Source organism: Thunnus maccoyii, chromosome 10 (genome assembly GCF_910596095.1).
Source record: "Thunnus maccoyii chromosome 10, fThuMac1.1, whole genome shotgun sequence".
In the NCBI taxonomy this organism is placed as follows: Eukaryota; Metazoa; Chordata; class Actinopteri; order Scombriformes; family Scombridae; genus Thunnus; species Thunnus maccoyii.
In genome coordinates this window covers 29195125-29210961 of record NC_056542.1, presented here as the reverse complement: position 1 = coordinate 29210961, position 15837 = coordinate 29195125, and the positions used below count along the sequence as shown (strand labels likewise).

General features: G+C 41.2%; 1 protein-coding gene across 5 annotated transcripts in view; it reads right to left on the bottom strand.

Moving 5' to 3' along the window:
- Window positions 1–15837, bottom strand: part of LOC121904923 (vacuolar protein sorting-associated protein 13B-like) — a 342443-nt gene that overhangs the window by 106705 nt on the left and 219901 nt on the right. For all 5 annotated transcript variants that reach the window (XM_042422732.1, XM_042422730.1, XM_042422728.1 and 2 more), the window contains 3 exons: window positions 9658–9861; window positions 4551–4677; window positions 2924–3067 (listed from right to left, as the gene is read on the bottom strand). In XM_042422732.1, coding sequence (XP_042278666.1) covers window positions 2924–3067; window positions 4551–4677; window positions 9658–9861 — 475 coding nt within the window. The remainder of the gene's footprint in view (window positions 1–2923; window positions 3068–4550; window positions 4678–9657; window positions 9862–15837) is intronic.

The window sequence follows — 15837 nt, the reverse complement described above, 5'->3', positions numbered from 1 at the left end:
AGCTGTGAGGGGCGATGGGAACTGTTTGAAATCAGTGCCCGGGATTGTGGAGAATCTGTTCAAGGCAAACAGCGTGTTCTCAAAATGTCTAGGAAAGGGGAAAAAAATGTAAAAAAAGAGGGAAGGATTTGGAGAGAGTGAGCAAGGAGCAGTGTTTAATTTAAACTCTTGCTGGGGACAGCGCTGACTGTGGAGATGCTTTATTGAAGCACAACAACAAAAACAATTCCCCTGCACCAGATGCTGCACCGGGACCTGTTTTTAATTGAATCCTTTGAACAGGTTGTATAAAGGAAGTACAAACAAAACTGTCAAATACTGTAAATATCACAGATGAAGTTGGATTCGAATTAAAAAAAGAAGAGATACCTGTTCCAAATCTAGATTCTGATATTGTGGAAACTGGCAATGGAAATACATCTGAACTTTATGATTATTATTTGTAACCTGTTAGCAGGGGGTGGATAAGCATCTGTTTTACTCTATTCGATTAGTCTATTCAAAGAATTTCAAAAGCCTTTACCTTTTCCAAACTCATACTCCAAACAATGTCAGTGCGCATACTACTGATATCATTTGATGGTGGTGTGTCTAATGTGTTAGCAGGGGGTAGACAGGCTGCTGGCAGAGCAGACTGTGAGTGAGGAGAAGCAGCCCTCTGAGCATGGAATCACATAATGTTGTAGTCAAACACACCACTAGAGGGCTCTGCAGCTTGCAGAATGGGCTTCTGCAGACCGGAACACACCAGACCCAACCATGTCTTAGTCATACTGACCTCCCTGCTGCAGGGTCTGGGCCAAGCAGCCGGACAGATGCAGTCGCCAAAAGACTTACGACACTGAGATAGATGGAGGTACAAATAGTTTTACAAAGAGTGTCCAAAAAGTCAAAGCCAGACCACATTTACTCAGAGTAACCTCCGTGCTCTGCAGCTGCACAGAGGTGAAGACACAAACTGACTGACCTCAGTGTTAATGATACTGTTAGGCTCTATAATGGCACTACTATAAAACTAAATGAGTAAAGAACATGGTATAATGCACCTGAAATGAATATGGTATAATAAAAATAAAAAGTGAAACACAGTGAGCTCCCAACAACTGTGACCAAAAAGCTAATATTAAATAAAAGTAGGGGTATTTTCCCAAGCATATATTCCTCATTTCTCAATAGTGAATGGATGATCATTATATTACATCACTCTGGACCTGCGGGTCATTTCAATTTCACTTAATTCAGCTGGAGGCAGTAATAACACAGCAATTATATATGAACCTCTGAACAAAAAGTTAACGGTTCCAACCTTTGGATAAACTGGGAAACAACTTGAGCAACTACCCCTTAATCCTGCTCAGAACAAATGAGCAGAAACCCGAAAACATAGAGGAAGGTTTCAGTGCGCATGTGTGGAAACAAGCAAGTGTGTTAAGCAAGGTGGAAAAGTTAGAAAATATGCTCGGTTTGCCTTGAGAAATAAAGCTAAAAAAAAAAAAGTTTGAGGTTAATCCAATTTGAATAACATTCTCAAGTGTAGCAAAGCATTGAAGAAAAAGGTCGATAACCACATTTTTAAATTTTCATCTATTGCCTGGACCTCCCAGAATAGTTGCTGAGCTTTCCCATCGTGCCTTGAACCTGGATGAACCCTCCGTAGCCGTTAGCTGCCCCTCAACAGAATCAATCCATGAATCATTACAAGTCAGGGGTGAGGGCTCCGAGATCACCCAAATTAAGACCAGATGCACAGCCGGCACCTCCTTAAGACCGACTGTATAAATAACTAAATAAATTAATAAATGAAAAAAAAACCCATTGTCAGTCTAATATGTTTCTATTATGTTACTTAAACAAATTTGAGAGAAAGATTGACTTTTAGATGTCCACTGTAATGCTTTTTTATGGTGTATAAATGTAACATGGTACTGCTTGTATTACTTACTACAGCACTGACAAGAACATCTGTAATGGTAACAGAAACAGAGCATGATCACTTTACCGATACCCATTCATCTTTTTTTTTTTGTTTTGTTTTTCCTAAGAAGCCATCAACATAACTTTATAGAAGCCTTTACAGGATCTGAGTCATCTGACGCAGTCACTGCACGTCAGCACACACTTCCCCCCGTAAGAGAAGAGAGAAAAGATAACAGTAAAATCGCTCTGTCAACTCACTTTATTTCATCCCATTCACCCTCCTCTTCTCCCCTTCCCTCTTCTACGACTCCCATCTTCACCACAGCTGGTAAATATTTTTATATTGTGTTCCATTAGAAAGCTTTATTAAGCGGTCAGACGGGGCAAATGGCGCCTGGGAGCTCCCTGTCCTGTAAACAATAGGAAGGGCCCTGAAAGCTGCAGCTGAGTACAGTGCAGTAAACTAAGGCCACATTAGAGAACTGCCTTGCTCTGAGTGAGTAAATATTTAAATGTGTTAGATTCACCCAAAATAGGCAGGGGCGATAGTTAGGGGCGATGTATCAGTAAAACTTTTGTGATAGATTTTTGAGCGAAACTGGCTTGGTCCTGTGGAGTGATTAGTGAACGGATGTAGAGAAAGAGAGAGGTGATCTTAGGGACAAAGTGTGATGTGTGAGGGTGTGAATGTAACTGTGCTGTACGACCAGGCTTCATATGTCCTGATGTATGTGTGTGTGTGTGTTTTGGAGTACAGCACAAATCATACAATCCATAGAAGAGAATTCAATATTACAACTATTGCATTCTGACGTTTGACTTTCAACAGGCAACATAGATTCTCATGTCAAAATAGATCAAAATAGATAATCAGTATGGTTCACTCTAATGTATGTAGCTCTTTGTATATAGTATATGTTATATATAGTATCCGTTGGTGAGTGGATGTCATCATGCATATGTCAGTGTGCATTAGTTCTCTTATTTGTTGATATGAAATATGTACCTCAGTGCTTTTCTCAGGAGCGTCCATGCCCACCATGTTGTCTCTGAAAAGCTGCTGAAGAAGCTGCACCTGGGCAACGCTGAGGTAGAAATCCAGACTGCTGGTCACGTTCACCTCCAGAGAGTGGCCACACACCACTACCTCCTAGACAGATGAGGGAGAGATAGTACAGGGGGGGAATGAAAAGAGGGAGGCAGGAGGAAGGAGCCGGAAACTCATTCAAAACAACATCGGGATTGATTGTGACCTCATGCGCTGGCTCTCTCTTTTCTAACTTTTATACTCTTTCTCAGTCTATTTACTTTCAATCTCTCCTCTGTTTTGCTCCCTTTAGTTCATTTGTTCCCTCTCTCCCTTCTTCCCTCTGTCCTCTCCAGGGTCCCACCCACAGCCAGCAGTTCAAACTTCAGCCTTGAGGCTACATCTAACAGGATATCACTGACTAATACTCAGCACAGAACCACACACACACACACACACACACATAGCCCAAACCTACAGTAACTACACACAATGCTGTTTACCACTGCTGTGTAAAATAATCTATTCAGCTGTTAAACACATAAAATGTTTTTTTTTAAATATCCAATATAACCTTCACTCCACAGTTAGTTCCTGCTTTTAATGTATGATTGATATGAAGTGTTTTTTTATTTTTATTAGTAGTAGCTGAAGTAGTAGCAACAGTACTTAACACATAAGGTCATTATATCATGAGGTTACAATAATATTTAGAGAATGTGTTGCAGGGGTGAATACAGATAGCTGTTGCATTTGTATAATAAGCATGCATAAATCTGTTATAAGCAGTTAGAGGCTTGTTGAAAACGAATACGAATATTTTATAGACAGTGTTGTAATTTATCTACAGTACGTAAAGTCCTGCTCTGTTTGTGTTGTTACTGGCTCTGAGTCTCCATATCTCAGGGAGTTATACAAATCGTGTGTGTGTGTGTGTGTGTGTGTGCACGTGTGTGTGAGCGCATGCATGAGTGTGTGAGTGCAAACTATGAATTAGCTGTTACGCATTGTCAAGGGACACGTTAGCGTGGACGGACAAGGCATCAAAGAGGCAGGAAGTCTAAGAGCTGTGCCAGAAAACATCAGCTGTATAAGCAGAAAGGTTTGAACTCTGTGGGTCAAAAGCCTCCATTACATGGTGCAATGGCTGAGGGATTCCTAATGAGTAAGTTACTGTATGTTAAGAGGCAAAACGTAAATACTTCTGACATCTCACATAATCAATGTCTATTTTCATATGAACAACGTATTGTGAGAGTAATGGTTGCAATCATGGTTATAACAGGTCATGGTCAAAGGTCATAAGATGTCAGTGTAAGTAGTGAACAAACTTCTACAAAAATAAATGAAGAAAAATATGCAACCTCTGGCTGACTGTTTGAATTTTTGCAAATCGCAACATTTTAGAACTTATTATCAATTATCCAACTACTTTACTTTGACAGTAAAAAATGTTATTATAAATATAGTTTTTAAAAAAAAGTTTTTAGTCGATTTAATTTACAACAATACAGATATAATAACTCTTTTTTATTTGGATTGAAATACTTTTAAGAGAAATATGTCATGTCGGATCCTTAAAATGCTGTGCTGAGTCCATACTGACCTCTGCCTGTCCACTTTCGGGGGACAGATTCTTGCTGAAGATGATGGCTGGGGCAGCAGTCACTCGAACAGAGAAGTCAGTCAGGATTGGTGTCAGGATGGCCCGGCGCTCCTGGTGTCTCCTGATACTGAACAGATGCAGACAAGATCATACTGTTAGCACTTCTTCAGGCAGGTTCCCTAGCTTGGATGTTAATGTTAATAATAACTGTAATCAAGGTTCTCCAGGTAGAGATGTATATTTTCAAGCAGGTCTACGTATAATTTAACTTAATGGAAATTTAATTTAAAAAAAATACTTATTTCTGAATCATACTTTAGTTAAAAGTGTTTAGTTGTGTTAGTGTTAGTGTTGAAGTGATTCTAGCATTACACTACAATAGTAAGAGCATCCATAAGGGACCACTTATTCACTAAACTTCCTCAACCTTTATTTACTAATAACTTGTTATGGTTACCAGTTGTAAAATCTTTATATGACTGTCCCATCTGCCTAAGAGAGACAAGTCAACACAACACAGTCAAAACCACAAAATGTTCACAACTGAGCTATTGTTATGCCCCTAGCTGACAGCCAGACACACATTTCAAACTTGCTCTGGCATTTCAAATTCAAACCAGTAGGATGAAAAGCTGAACTCAAAATAAGAGACTTCAAAATTGATTCTTCCTTTCAGGCCAGACCTGTGAATTATTTCCATAACTGAGCTTTTTAAATTTCTGGTCTAACACATTTTAGCTGGAAGCTTGAATACGGTAACAGAGACGGAGTGAGACGTTATTTGACAAGTCTCAATTGGGAACACCCCTTAATTGTATACACAAGATCAAACTGAGACCTTCTCACATCAGCTCTCTCCATTTCACTAATGTTCATTCCCACAATCAAGTCATATTTGTGGGAACATTTGTTAGCAGTAAAACAAATATACAAGTGGGCTTTATAAGGTGGTGTTAATTGCCACATCTGCTGCTATTAAAACAATCAAGCCGTACAGCTTCCAATATTTATAGTTGGCCAGGATTATAAAAGTCCCTGTTTCTAGGTGGCCTAGAGTACAGTACTTGACCAGAGCCAATATCATATTCACTTCTGCTACACAAATGTGCATTACGAGTGCCCTTAAGGGATTATTTTCTGACACATTTCTTTGCATAGAGAGTTTGAGGGAGGCCTAATTCGGAGCTGAAATGATATTTGAGGCCAATTGGTGTTGGCTAATCTCCCCTCAGACAGGGATTGAAACAATGAGTGTCTCGTTGCAGGGGACAGGTGCTATCATTCACCAGCAAGGCAAGCAGGCGTGAGGCTCCGTTTACCAGTAATATTGGGGCCTCTTACTCGGCTGGAGAGCTGTGTGTGTGTGTGTGTGTGTGTGTGTGTGTGTGTGTGTGTGTGTGTGTGTGTGTGTGTGTGTGTGTGTGTGAGATTGTGTGTGTGTCTGCGCTTTGGAATGGGTGTGGTGCAAACAACAAAAGATGGAAAGAATGACTTTTCTTTCATACAGTGCTTCGGTAGTGTGAACAGTAAGTGGAGATTCAGTGGCATGGGCAAAAAGGGAGAGGCCTGCATTGGGTGGCTGACAGGAGGGGAGGTGGAGGGAGTTCACAGCTCCCTGACACAGGGTCTTTCCTAGCCGGCAACTACACACTGTGACGAGGACAGATCCTGTCAGTGGATCCATGGTGCTGGAATTTCCTCACAAAACCTCAGGAAGCCAACTGAGGCCACTGCAGATCCGCAACTACTGGAATTGAACCCAAAAAACTTGCAGAGTGAACATGCCTCTAGTCCAAAGCTGGAGAGAGAGGGGGGTATCGATGTAGGGAAAGACGGGAAGGTGTGAACTTTGGAAGTGGTGTGTGTCAAAACTTGTTACAACCGAGGTGGTGTATTTCTGCGGGTGATTGCAGCAGACAAGTAAAGCTGTGAACTTGACTCCCCTTTCCTCAGTGTGTTGGAACATTCTAAATCACATGTTCAGTTATGACTTGGTGGTGGTAGCGGCTGAGGCTGGGGTATACACTGCAGCACACAGCAGTACAGTGAAGCCCATTTTCCAACATAGCCTCCATTGCTGTTCCCGTCACGGCAAGGAGTGTGGGAACAAGGAGGCAACAACCGCCACCTTCAATGATTTGTTTGGAAGCTAAAAGTGAGAGTGAAAAATTAAAAACCTCAACAGCAGCAGCAGCAGCAGAAGCAGCAGCAGCAGAAGCAGCAGCAGCAGCAGCTCAGACCTCCTCAGCTTGACTACACAGAGACATATTTGCTTACTGGTGTGAACTTAAATCATAAAGAGTATGTAAATGTGTAGAGATGAAAGGAAATAGCAGAACAAATGCTGCAAGGAGCTAAACCTTCTGATTATTACATGATTTATTACTATGACATTCACAACAAGTTACTGTCAAACCTAAGTGAGCTGCTTTACAATATAACACTGTGTGTCAATTGTTTGAGTATAAAAGCAACTGTTAAGCTACATGTTAGGTCATCCTATAATCAAGTTCTGAATCAAAATCCAGACCCGCAGCTATAGTATGTTGGAAGTTGAGTCTACTCAAAAGGCATTCAGCATCTTCTGGAGCCCAAAGTGTGAGCCCAAAATCTCACCTCATTGCCCTTTCAGACAATCTGACCTTGGCACTGGGCCTGAGCAGCCTTGTTTTCATTCACAGAGAGAAAAATTGAGAGTAAGAACGAAAAAATGTGAGTGAATTGAGTCCCAGTAGCCCCTCGCTCATAGCGCTAATCAGATTCAACAGTAAGATCGCCAAGCAGAGCGTAAGATTCTAACGTAGGCCCAAGTCCGCTACTTAAAAGGGCTGTTAAAAAAAACAAAAAAAAACATAGAGAATTTCAACACAAGTGAGGAATTTGGGATGGATGGTCAAAACTACAAGGGAAACATAGCAAGAGTTAAACGAAATCAGGGTGGTTTATTGGTTACAGATACCATCCCATCTATCCTCTCCTTTGTCTTGTTGAACTGTCAAACACTAAAGCTCCACTTACTTGGTCACAATGAGTCATTCTGGCTGAAAGCATCATTTAAATGACAATGACTGATATGAAATATGAACAATAAGACATAAGAATCCTTTTACTGACCAAGTGAGTACAAAAAACATTACTTATTTTCTAACCAATATGGCATGTGACTTGCAACAAAGGCCCCTGGCCGGATTTGAACCTGGGATGCAGCGATTACATTTTCTGAACCCCAAATGATTGTCTTCATGTAAAGAAAAAACAAACATGAAAAAACAGGGAGACAAAACTGGGTCTCCTGTAAAGAAATCTTAATGGTTGTTGCTAAAGGGTCTTAAAGTGCAGTGTGTAGAATTTAGTGGCATTTAGTGGAACAGACTTGGCAGAAATGGAATATAATATTCATAAGTATGTTTTAATTGGTGTATAATCACATAAAAATAAGAATCATTGTGTTTTCATTACCTTTGAATGAGCCCTTTATATCTACATAGGGAGCGGGTCCTCTTCTATGGAGGCTGCCATGTTGCACCGCCATGTTTCTACAGTAGCCCAGAACGGACAAACCAAACACTGGCTCTAAAGAGGACCTTTCGCGGCCACTGTAGGTTGTCCTACATGCTTGAAAGGGGGGGATGTATTCAGTTGATTGCAATCTGCAACCTCCCCGCTAGATGCCACTAAATTCTACACACTGGTCCTTTAAGACAGATCTGATAGAGTGTGTGTGTGCGCGCATGTGTAAAGTAAATATAAGTGTACATGATGAGTACGTATAAATGTTTGCACGCGTTTGCAATAGCGTTTGTGTGTGTTGAAAGGTGTGTGTGTGTGTGTGTGTGTGTCTGTGTGTGTGTGCATGTATCTCAGCCAGCCTCATTCTAAGCCCTGATGACCTGAGAGCGTTCAGTCTCAATCAGGCCCGTGTTGATTTTGCACTGCATTCTTCCACGAGGCTTATTTTTAGTTGACAGGGAACAAATCTGGACTCTTTGCCTGTGATTCTGTGATTTTTGGGTCTGTTCCCTCTCAAAACATGAGTGGAAAAAAAGGATGTGGGGCCAAACAGGCTGTTACACTTGTGCTTGTTTTAGCTCCCGAGTCTATAAAAAAATGACAGGGTTTGTAATTATGACTGTGCATGGAGAGGCTCCATGATAGGGAGCTAACTCAATAACTACATGCTGCTCCCACATCAAGACTGATGAGATAAATTACATTCACAGTAGATCACCCACACAGCACCTGACTAGGGTTGCATCAATTTAATCTAGCAGCAATTCAATTCAAACTTTCAAAATAATTAATAAATAAAAAATTAGACAATTGAAAATGGAAATCTAAATGTATCCAATCAAAACTGACATAGAAATCCATTGTTGTCCAATTCCTATTTCTAAGTTGCTTTATAAATTTGATGAGCTGAGAGGAATGAATCGCACTGCTCATCACGAAGGATTCACCCAGATGGAACAGTATTGTATATCTATACAGATAATAAAAGAATCATTGGAATACATCCTCTGCGAACCATGAATGTTTGTACAAAATGTTGTGCCAATCCATTTAGTAGATATTGAAATATTTCACTGGACAAGTGAAAGCTATGACCAGCTGGTGGTGCTGGAAGTCGGGAGGGCTGGGGACTATGGATGTCTGTACAGCATGTCATGGCCATCTATCTAATAGCTGTTGAGATATTTCCTTCTGGATAACTTGTGGACTGACTGACCAACTGACATTTCCATCCCTGGAGCCATGCAGCTACAGTGGCTAAAAAAATGAAATAACGCTAACTTAATCCTGTAACACTGCATTTTGACCACTAGAGAGCTAGAAGTCAAAAAACAAAAGCCCTGAACTTATGAACGTCTCATGGCTAACAGGTTAGTTTTCTTTCTGGCCACTGTAGGACTATAAGTCCAATAATCAATAATGTTTTAGCTCTTGTTTAATCTGCCAAGTCTTAAAAAAATATACGGCTCTGTTTGGCTTGTTAAATGTTCAATTTCACCTCTCAGTCATTTTCTTTGGCTTACAGCGGTTTAAAAGAATGAATCATCTAGTATCTTTGTGTCAGTCTTTACATGCAAACACTGAAATGTCTCCTGACCTGCTGGCCATGTTCCACTCCAGAGCGGGGTTCTGGGAGCTCCTCTCACTCTCCGCTGATACACCTCCTTTGATTCCCTCCTTCTCTGGCTTGAGTTGCTCCCACTGGGCTGTGCCGATGTTGATGGACTGAAGGTCAATCTGGTACTGACGGTCCTCCACCTCTGAACCCGGGTCACGCAGGATGCCGAGGTTCAATGCACGTCTAAAGAGAAAAGATGGACAAGGGGTTTGGTTGATTTACTGTACAAATCATGTAATGGGACAATAAGTCCAGGAAGCTCAGGCTGGGCTTAGCCTTAGAATTTTTAGAGAAAGTGCAACAGGTCGCCAACATACACCGTAAGAAAGAAAGATTAGGCAAAGTGAAAGGGATTTCAGTTGTGTAATGTAGTATAGATGTTAGGAGGTAGTGCTAAAGTCACATTCTACAGACAGGTGTCTAAATCCAACTAAACCAAATGTATAAAACATTGAAATGTTTTATTTACTGTTTTGAGGTCACATTGGGTCGGGCTTTATAGTTACAATGAAGTACAATGACTCGGAGGAGGTGAACCAGTAAAGAGCTTCTGGCATCGAGCCCTAACCACTATTGACTGCTTTCTTCCTTCTGCTCAGTCCGTGGTTTAGTAGCACAAGTTTCTTACAGGATGATTTATGACGAAGCCTCTGGTACTTGCAGAGCCGGACCTCAAATAAATAACCCCACAAGCCTCAGGTGAAATCATTTGCCTTTTATAAAGTTCTGATTTATTCCAGCTTATCATGGGCTGTAAACATTGCTTAAACCCTGGCTGGATGGCACAGTAGTCTGGAGACTGAGGCTCTCTTTCTATTTCTGTCTCTAGAAACACAGGACTTCTACAGTATACACAAACTGTAATATGGTAAAAGAGATGTAGAGATATGTAAGGAGTGGGCAGTGCTGTCTCTGTAGTTGAACTGCTACAGTCAAGTGAGCAAACAGTGTCCCATCAGCGCCAAGAAAAAATGATGTCATGTATTTTGCCTTTGAGAGACAAGATCCTGACGAATTCACGAGGCAAAAGGAATAATCAAAATTCAACATCTGCATATGACATCAGGGCTTTCGGTTCGTTATGATATGTTTATTTGTGCTGGTGAATTCAAATGAGAGCTTAAATGGTATAAGGGCTTAAAATGGCTACAGATGTAGCGGCAGCATGAGTAGTTTTATTTGTTTCGGCAACGTCAATGGCAATTTTCATATAGCGTTTCCTTTCCTTAGCCACACTGGAAAAGGCCTCTACCAGAGCGTGATGTTATGACAATAAGCACCAAGTACAAAAACAATGGCAATGGGAGATCAGAGGTGTGTAACTGGATTTAGCTGGATTTGTTGACATACAAACAAGTGAAACAGATCCTTAATCAAAATTTGGAACCGCATTTATCAACAGAGTATAATATAAATCAAACCAAGAGCCCTGTAAGATTTGGGTGGGATGTGTCAGTCTAGATTCATTAGGGCTTTTGTAACAGTACCTCCATCACCCTCCCCAATCCCAAACTGTATTTTTCACATTAAACAAACCACAGTTACCTCATATGCTTTCCAAATTATCTCTTAACTTCAGCTTATTTAGGAGAGTTTCTTACTCATAATCAACATAACATGGGAGTCTGCAGCCAAGTCTCTGCATTGCTGAGCTGCAGGGTCATCTCCAATGACATAAATAAATATGATAAACATTTGTCTTGGTCATGCAGCCAGTGGAAACCGGTGTGATTTAATATCAAAAGACATATTTCAGCCAATCGCAGGAAACGAGAGAGCTTCATTTCTGACAAATGAGGAGGGGAGGAATTTTGGAAGTTCCCCTTGGGGTGCAATAATAATTGAAGCCAGATTTTCTTGTTGTACATGTGGGGGGAAAACACTGGCGGTTTGACATATTTGATTGGTCATGTGAAGACCACACTGCTTGGCCAAGAGGAATCAGAGAATGCCTTGGGAAAGCACGGCACTCACTGCCCACCATATACACGGACGAACTAAAAACATACAGAGCGAGGCAGGTGGAACACACCCTTCTGCTGGGTCTCACATGCCATTATCAGACATCTCCCTGCCACTACCATGTGGAAAATATGAAGAAAAATGAAAATAACAAGTCATAAATGACATGCTTTTGCAGATGAGGAAGGCAAGGAGGGAGGGAATGTAGAGGGGGGAGAGAGAGAGCAGGAGAGGGAGAGAAATTTTTCTCAAACACAAGTACTTAGTTTCGCCCTTGTTCCTGAGCCAACCTTATTTTAATTGCAGGAAAAGACCACAGAAACATTATTTTTTACGACAAAATTCTGCTATTTATAAAAACGGATCAAAAGCTCTGCAGTAAGAATGCTCTGTTTCATGGCATTCATGGCTATTATTTTAAAAAACATTTCTCCCTCTTCTGACACAATTTAAACCCAATTTGAGTCCGAAAAGCCACTGGGCCGATTTCGCATCAGAGCTGAAATATGAGGGCTCCCATCCAAAATTATTATGGCTCCAAGTCAAACCCTCTATCCAATTCAAGCCCTCCAGTGGGAAACTGTAGACAAAAAGTGAAGACATGGCAGTGTTATGTATCTAGAATGTAGGACTTGGAAAGAGCCATTCACTGGTACTTTATCACTGAGGAAAAAAAAAAAAAGATGTTCCAAATTCCTTTGAACAGAAGTTATGCAGACAAATTTACAAATGGGCAATTAATTGCAAGTTATGTTCCTCTGTTTAGCATTCTTTGGGTCTCTGCATGTGCTGGGCAGAGCATCAATCATGATTTGTGTTATTAGGTAGACGTGTGGGAGGACTGGTGCTTAACATGTAGCAGATTTGGGATCGTGTGCTGAAGTGGTAATAAGAATAAAGGAGGGACCTTCTGGGCACCTACAGAACATACTAGTTATCAGACACATTAGCTAATGTACATGTATATACTGATAAACAGCAAGTAAGCACGTAGAGACACACACTGCTGCTGCTGCATGCCATGGAGCCATTAGGTGTAACCAGTGAGAGATTTACTTAGCTGCTCCACACAACTTTGAAATAAAATCCAGACTTGGAATATAGTATTTGCACGACATTAGAGAAAGAATTGTTAGAAAAATAAAGTGAAATACATTTAAAGAGCGCTACATGGATACAGAATCATATTGTACAGAGCCAATGGGAAAATAAGTAAAAGGGCTTGTTGAAAAAGAGCGAAAGTGGAATCTTGGGAGAGCCTGATTACCATGCTGAAGTTTTTAAGGCTAACCGTGGTTCAAGGTTGTAAAACAAACCACAGTGGGATCTGGTTGAGGCTCAGAGCCTGATGATAGGAGAGTGGGAGCAGTGGGCTGTGTTAAAGCCTCTTACGGAGGTGATCCTGTGGGGCAGGGTGTACCGTGGCCCTTGGCTTTAAATGGCCTCCCACCTTCCTCTCTCAACCTCCATCCAGCACCCCCATCCCCATCCCCTGCCCCAGGCCAGTGGTGCAGGAAGCACCAGGGTAATACCAAGCCCCGCCGGCTTCTGGATCTCGTCACACTGAAACCCGCAACCTGAACCCGCAACCCCAGACCTGTTTTTCACTCCATTTCCCCAACAATCACATGCAATACATGTCTGCTTACACGTTGAACAGAGGCAGGAGTATATGTGAATGTGTATGTGTTTAAGAGAGATGGGGGCCCTCTGTTCCCGCTCTCCTGGTAAAACATATATACTGAGTAGAAATTTCATTGAGAACTCAGGCCTAATTCGGCCAAGTCAAGCTAAATTAAGTTGGTACACAGATGTGTTATGTTTCATGAGTGTTCCATGTTCTTTGTTTTGAGCAGATCCTGACTACTGTATATTTGAACTGAAAGAACACATACAATGTGAGTTACTAACGCTGCAATTACTGGCTGTGTCATTTCATTTTGTGGCAAGGTCTCAACCACTTTGCTCAAATGCTAACGTAACATCCAAGAGGCAAAGTGTTTTTGTGAGACCAGCATAAATAGTATCACTCATCCATAAATTATAAAAAAAAAGACAGTGTTGAACTGAGGTTTCGATATTCTTTCTCAGTGGCTCCAAATGTTATTAGCCAAACACCATTAGCACCCAGCAGTTCCTTAACGGAATTTCTGTTGTGGAGAGGCCTAAGCTGCACAGTGGCTTCTCAATCAGCTTGCTATGACTCCCAGTGGCTTAAAGCGGAGTCCCACTGGGCCAATGTGTGTACCGAGGGGGAATTCATACGCATTATGATTCATGAAACTTGCAATTACTTAGTAAGTTAAGCACCCCAGCCTACGGTGGTCCGCTCTGAATTGCCAGAAATTCGGCAACTTCTGAGCTGTGGATTTATGACCCCAGTCAAGTCCAATTGCTGTTAATTTGCATCTACCAATTATAGTAATTAAGGCTCTGAATTAGAATGCTGAGCAGCCCTCGGAGTGAGAGGGGAAAATGATGTCGTGGAACATGGCGAGTCAGCAGAATATAAGACCCAGTCACTCAGCGCTGCTACTAAAATGATTTTTGATGACTGGAGCGTTTTCAACAGGAGTCAAACACAGTCACAAAAACAACAAAATATCCAAGACAACAAAGCTGCAACAATGCTCCAAATTTGTCACACTTGGCAATAACAAGGTACTTACTTGCGGGTGTTTTAAGCCAAGTACAATAATTCCAGTTGATAGTTGATTTTTTCTCACTGGCTCAATACACAGTAAACACAAATTGCAGCTTTCCTGCATTGTGTCTAGGCCTTGATGTACTGACAAATTCCCATGACAAAAACTCAATAATCTTTTCTTTTTTAGCCCAACACAGCATTACTCATCTCCACTGCTGCTCCCAACAGAAGCCTGTTATTTATTAGGCTGATTGCACTTTAAAGACACTCATACTTGACTAATTATATCATATTTACACAAGATCTTAGGAGGAAACTATTACTTCTATATACAACACAAGCAGGGCTTAGCTCAAGCTCATACCACCCTCATGGCAATGGTACATGAAAGTGAGGAGTTGAGAGAAAGCACTACAGAAGAAGGCCCTTTGTTTACAATGACATGGTGTATACCAAAAGTCAGTGTTTGCACTTTGATTTCAACATATCTTAATCGCAGGAGTAATTTATCTCCTTTGCAGTTTACATGTCAGAGAAGTTACATTGTTATAAACATAGTCGGTATGAGACGTGTTGCTCTGAAGACACTGGCTAACATGTGCTCACCATGATGGCCTGTCAGTCTGGCCGGTTTAATTTATAGGCTCATCGTGCACTAATTCAAAATCTGCTTCTTGCATTAGAATCCCGTGTTGCAAAGAAGCCATGTGTGAAAACTGAACAGATCTTTCATTTGGCTTCAGCTGATGTGTGTTTCATGGAATTCACACATGCCAGTGACTATTCAAATTAAGTTGCTAATCTTTCAGTATATTCCATGATTCATCGTACAGTAAAAAACATACAGTATGCAACAATCACATAGTGGATGGTGACTCATTTATTAACACATTATAACAAGAAAGCATTTTTAAAGCCGTATAATATCACATATCCTTGGCTGTACATCAGTCGAAATGTTGATGCAACTCCAAACTTACATTTCAGTTTGAAGTACTCTGCAGTTTGTCCCTCCTAATAGCGCTGCGAGGGCCATTTATTGAAAAGCACATATGTCGTCCTCATCTCCACTGCTTGCGCTCTGCTTCGCCTTAAAACACAGACACACGCGCGCACACACTTTGCCTGGTCTGTTTAGCCTTAACTGTGTTCTTCTCCTGCTTCTGGTTGCATGTAGCTCTAAGCACGGAACATTCCTGGGTAACAGGGACAGTAATTCACCGGCTTTTTAAGGGCACTGACTTTTCACTGGATTCCTTCATACAGTAGATACATCTGCAATGGATCTACTGAAAAGGGCACCTTGGATCCTCATTTGTGAACAACTAAAGTTGTGGCTGCAGATAAAAATCACTGACCGATTTGCGTGTGTGTGTTCACATCAGTTCCTAAGAAATTCTTCTACAATATACGCACTTGAAATTGCTGCTGAGAATTACTAGGAGTCATCTCTGTGTTTGTGTGCGTCACTGCAGGACAAAGCTACCATTTTTCCCATAAAATTGAGTGGGCTCGTGCTTGTGAAATCACTTCCTCTGTTAGCAGCAACA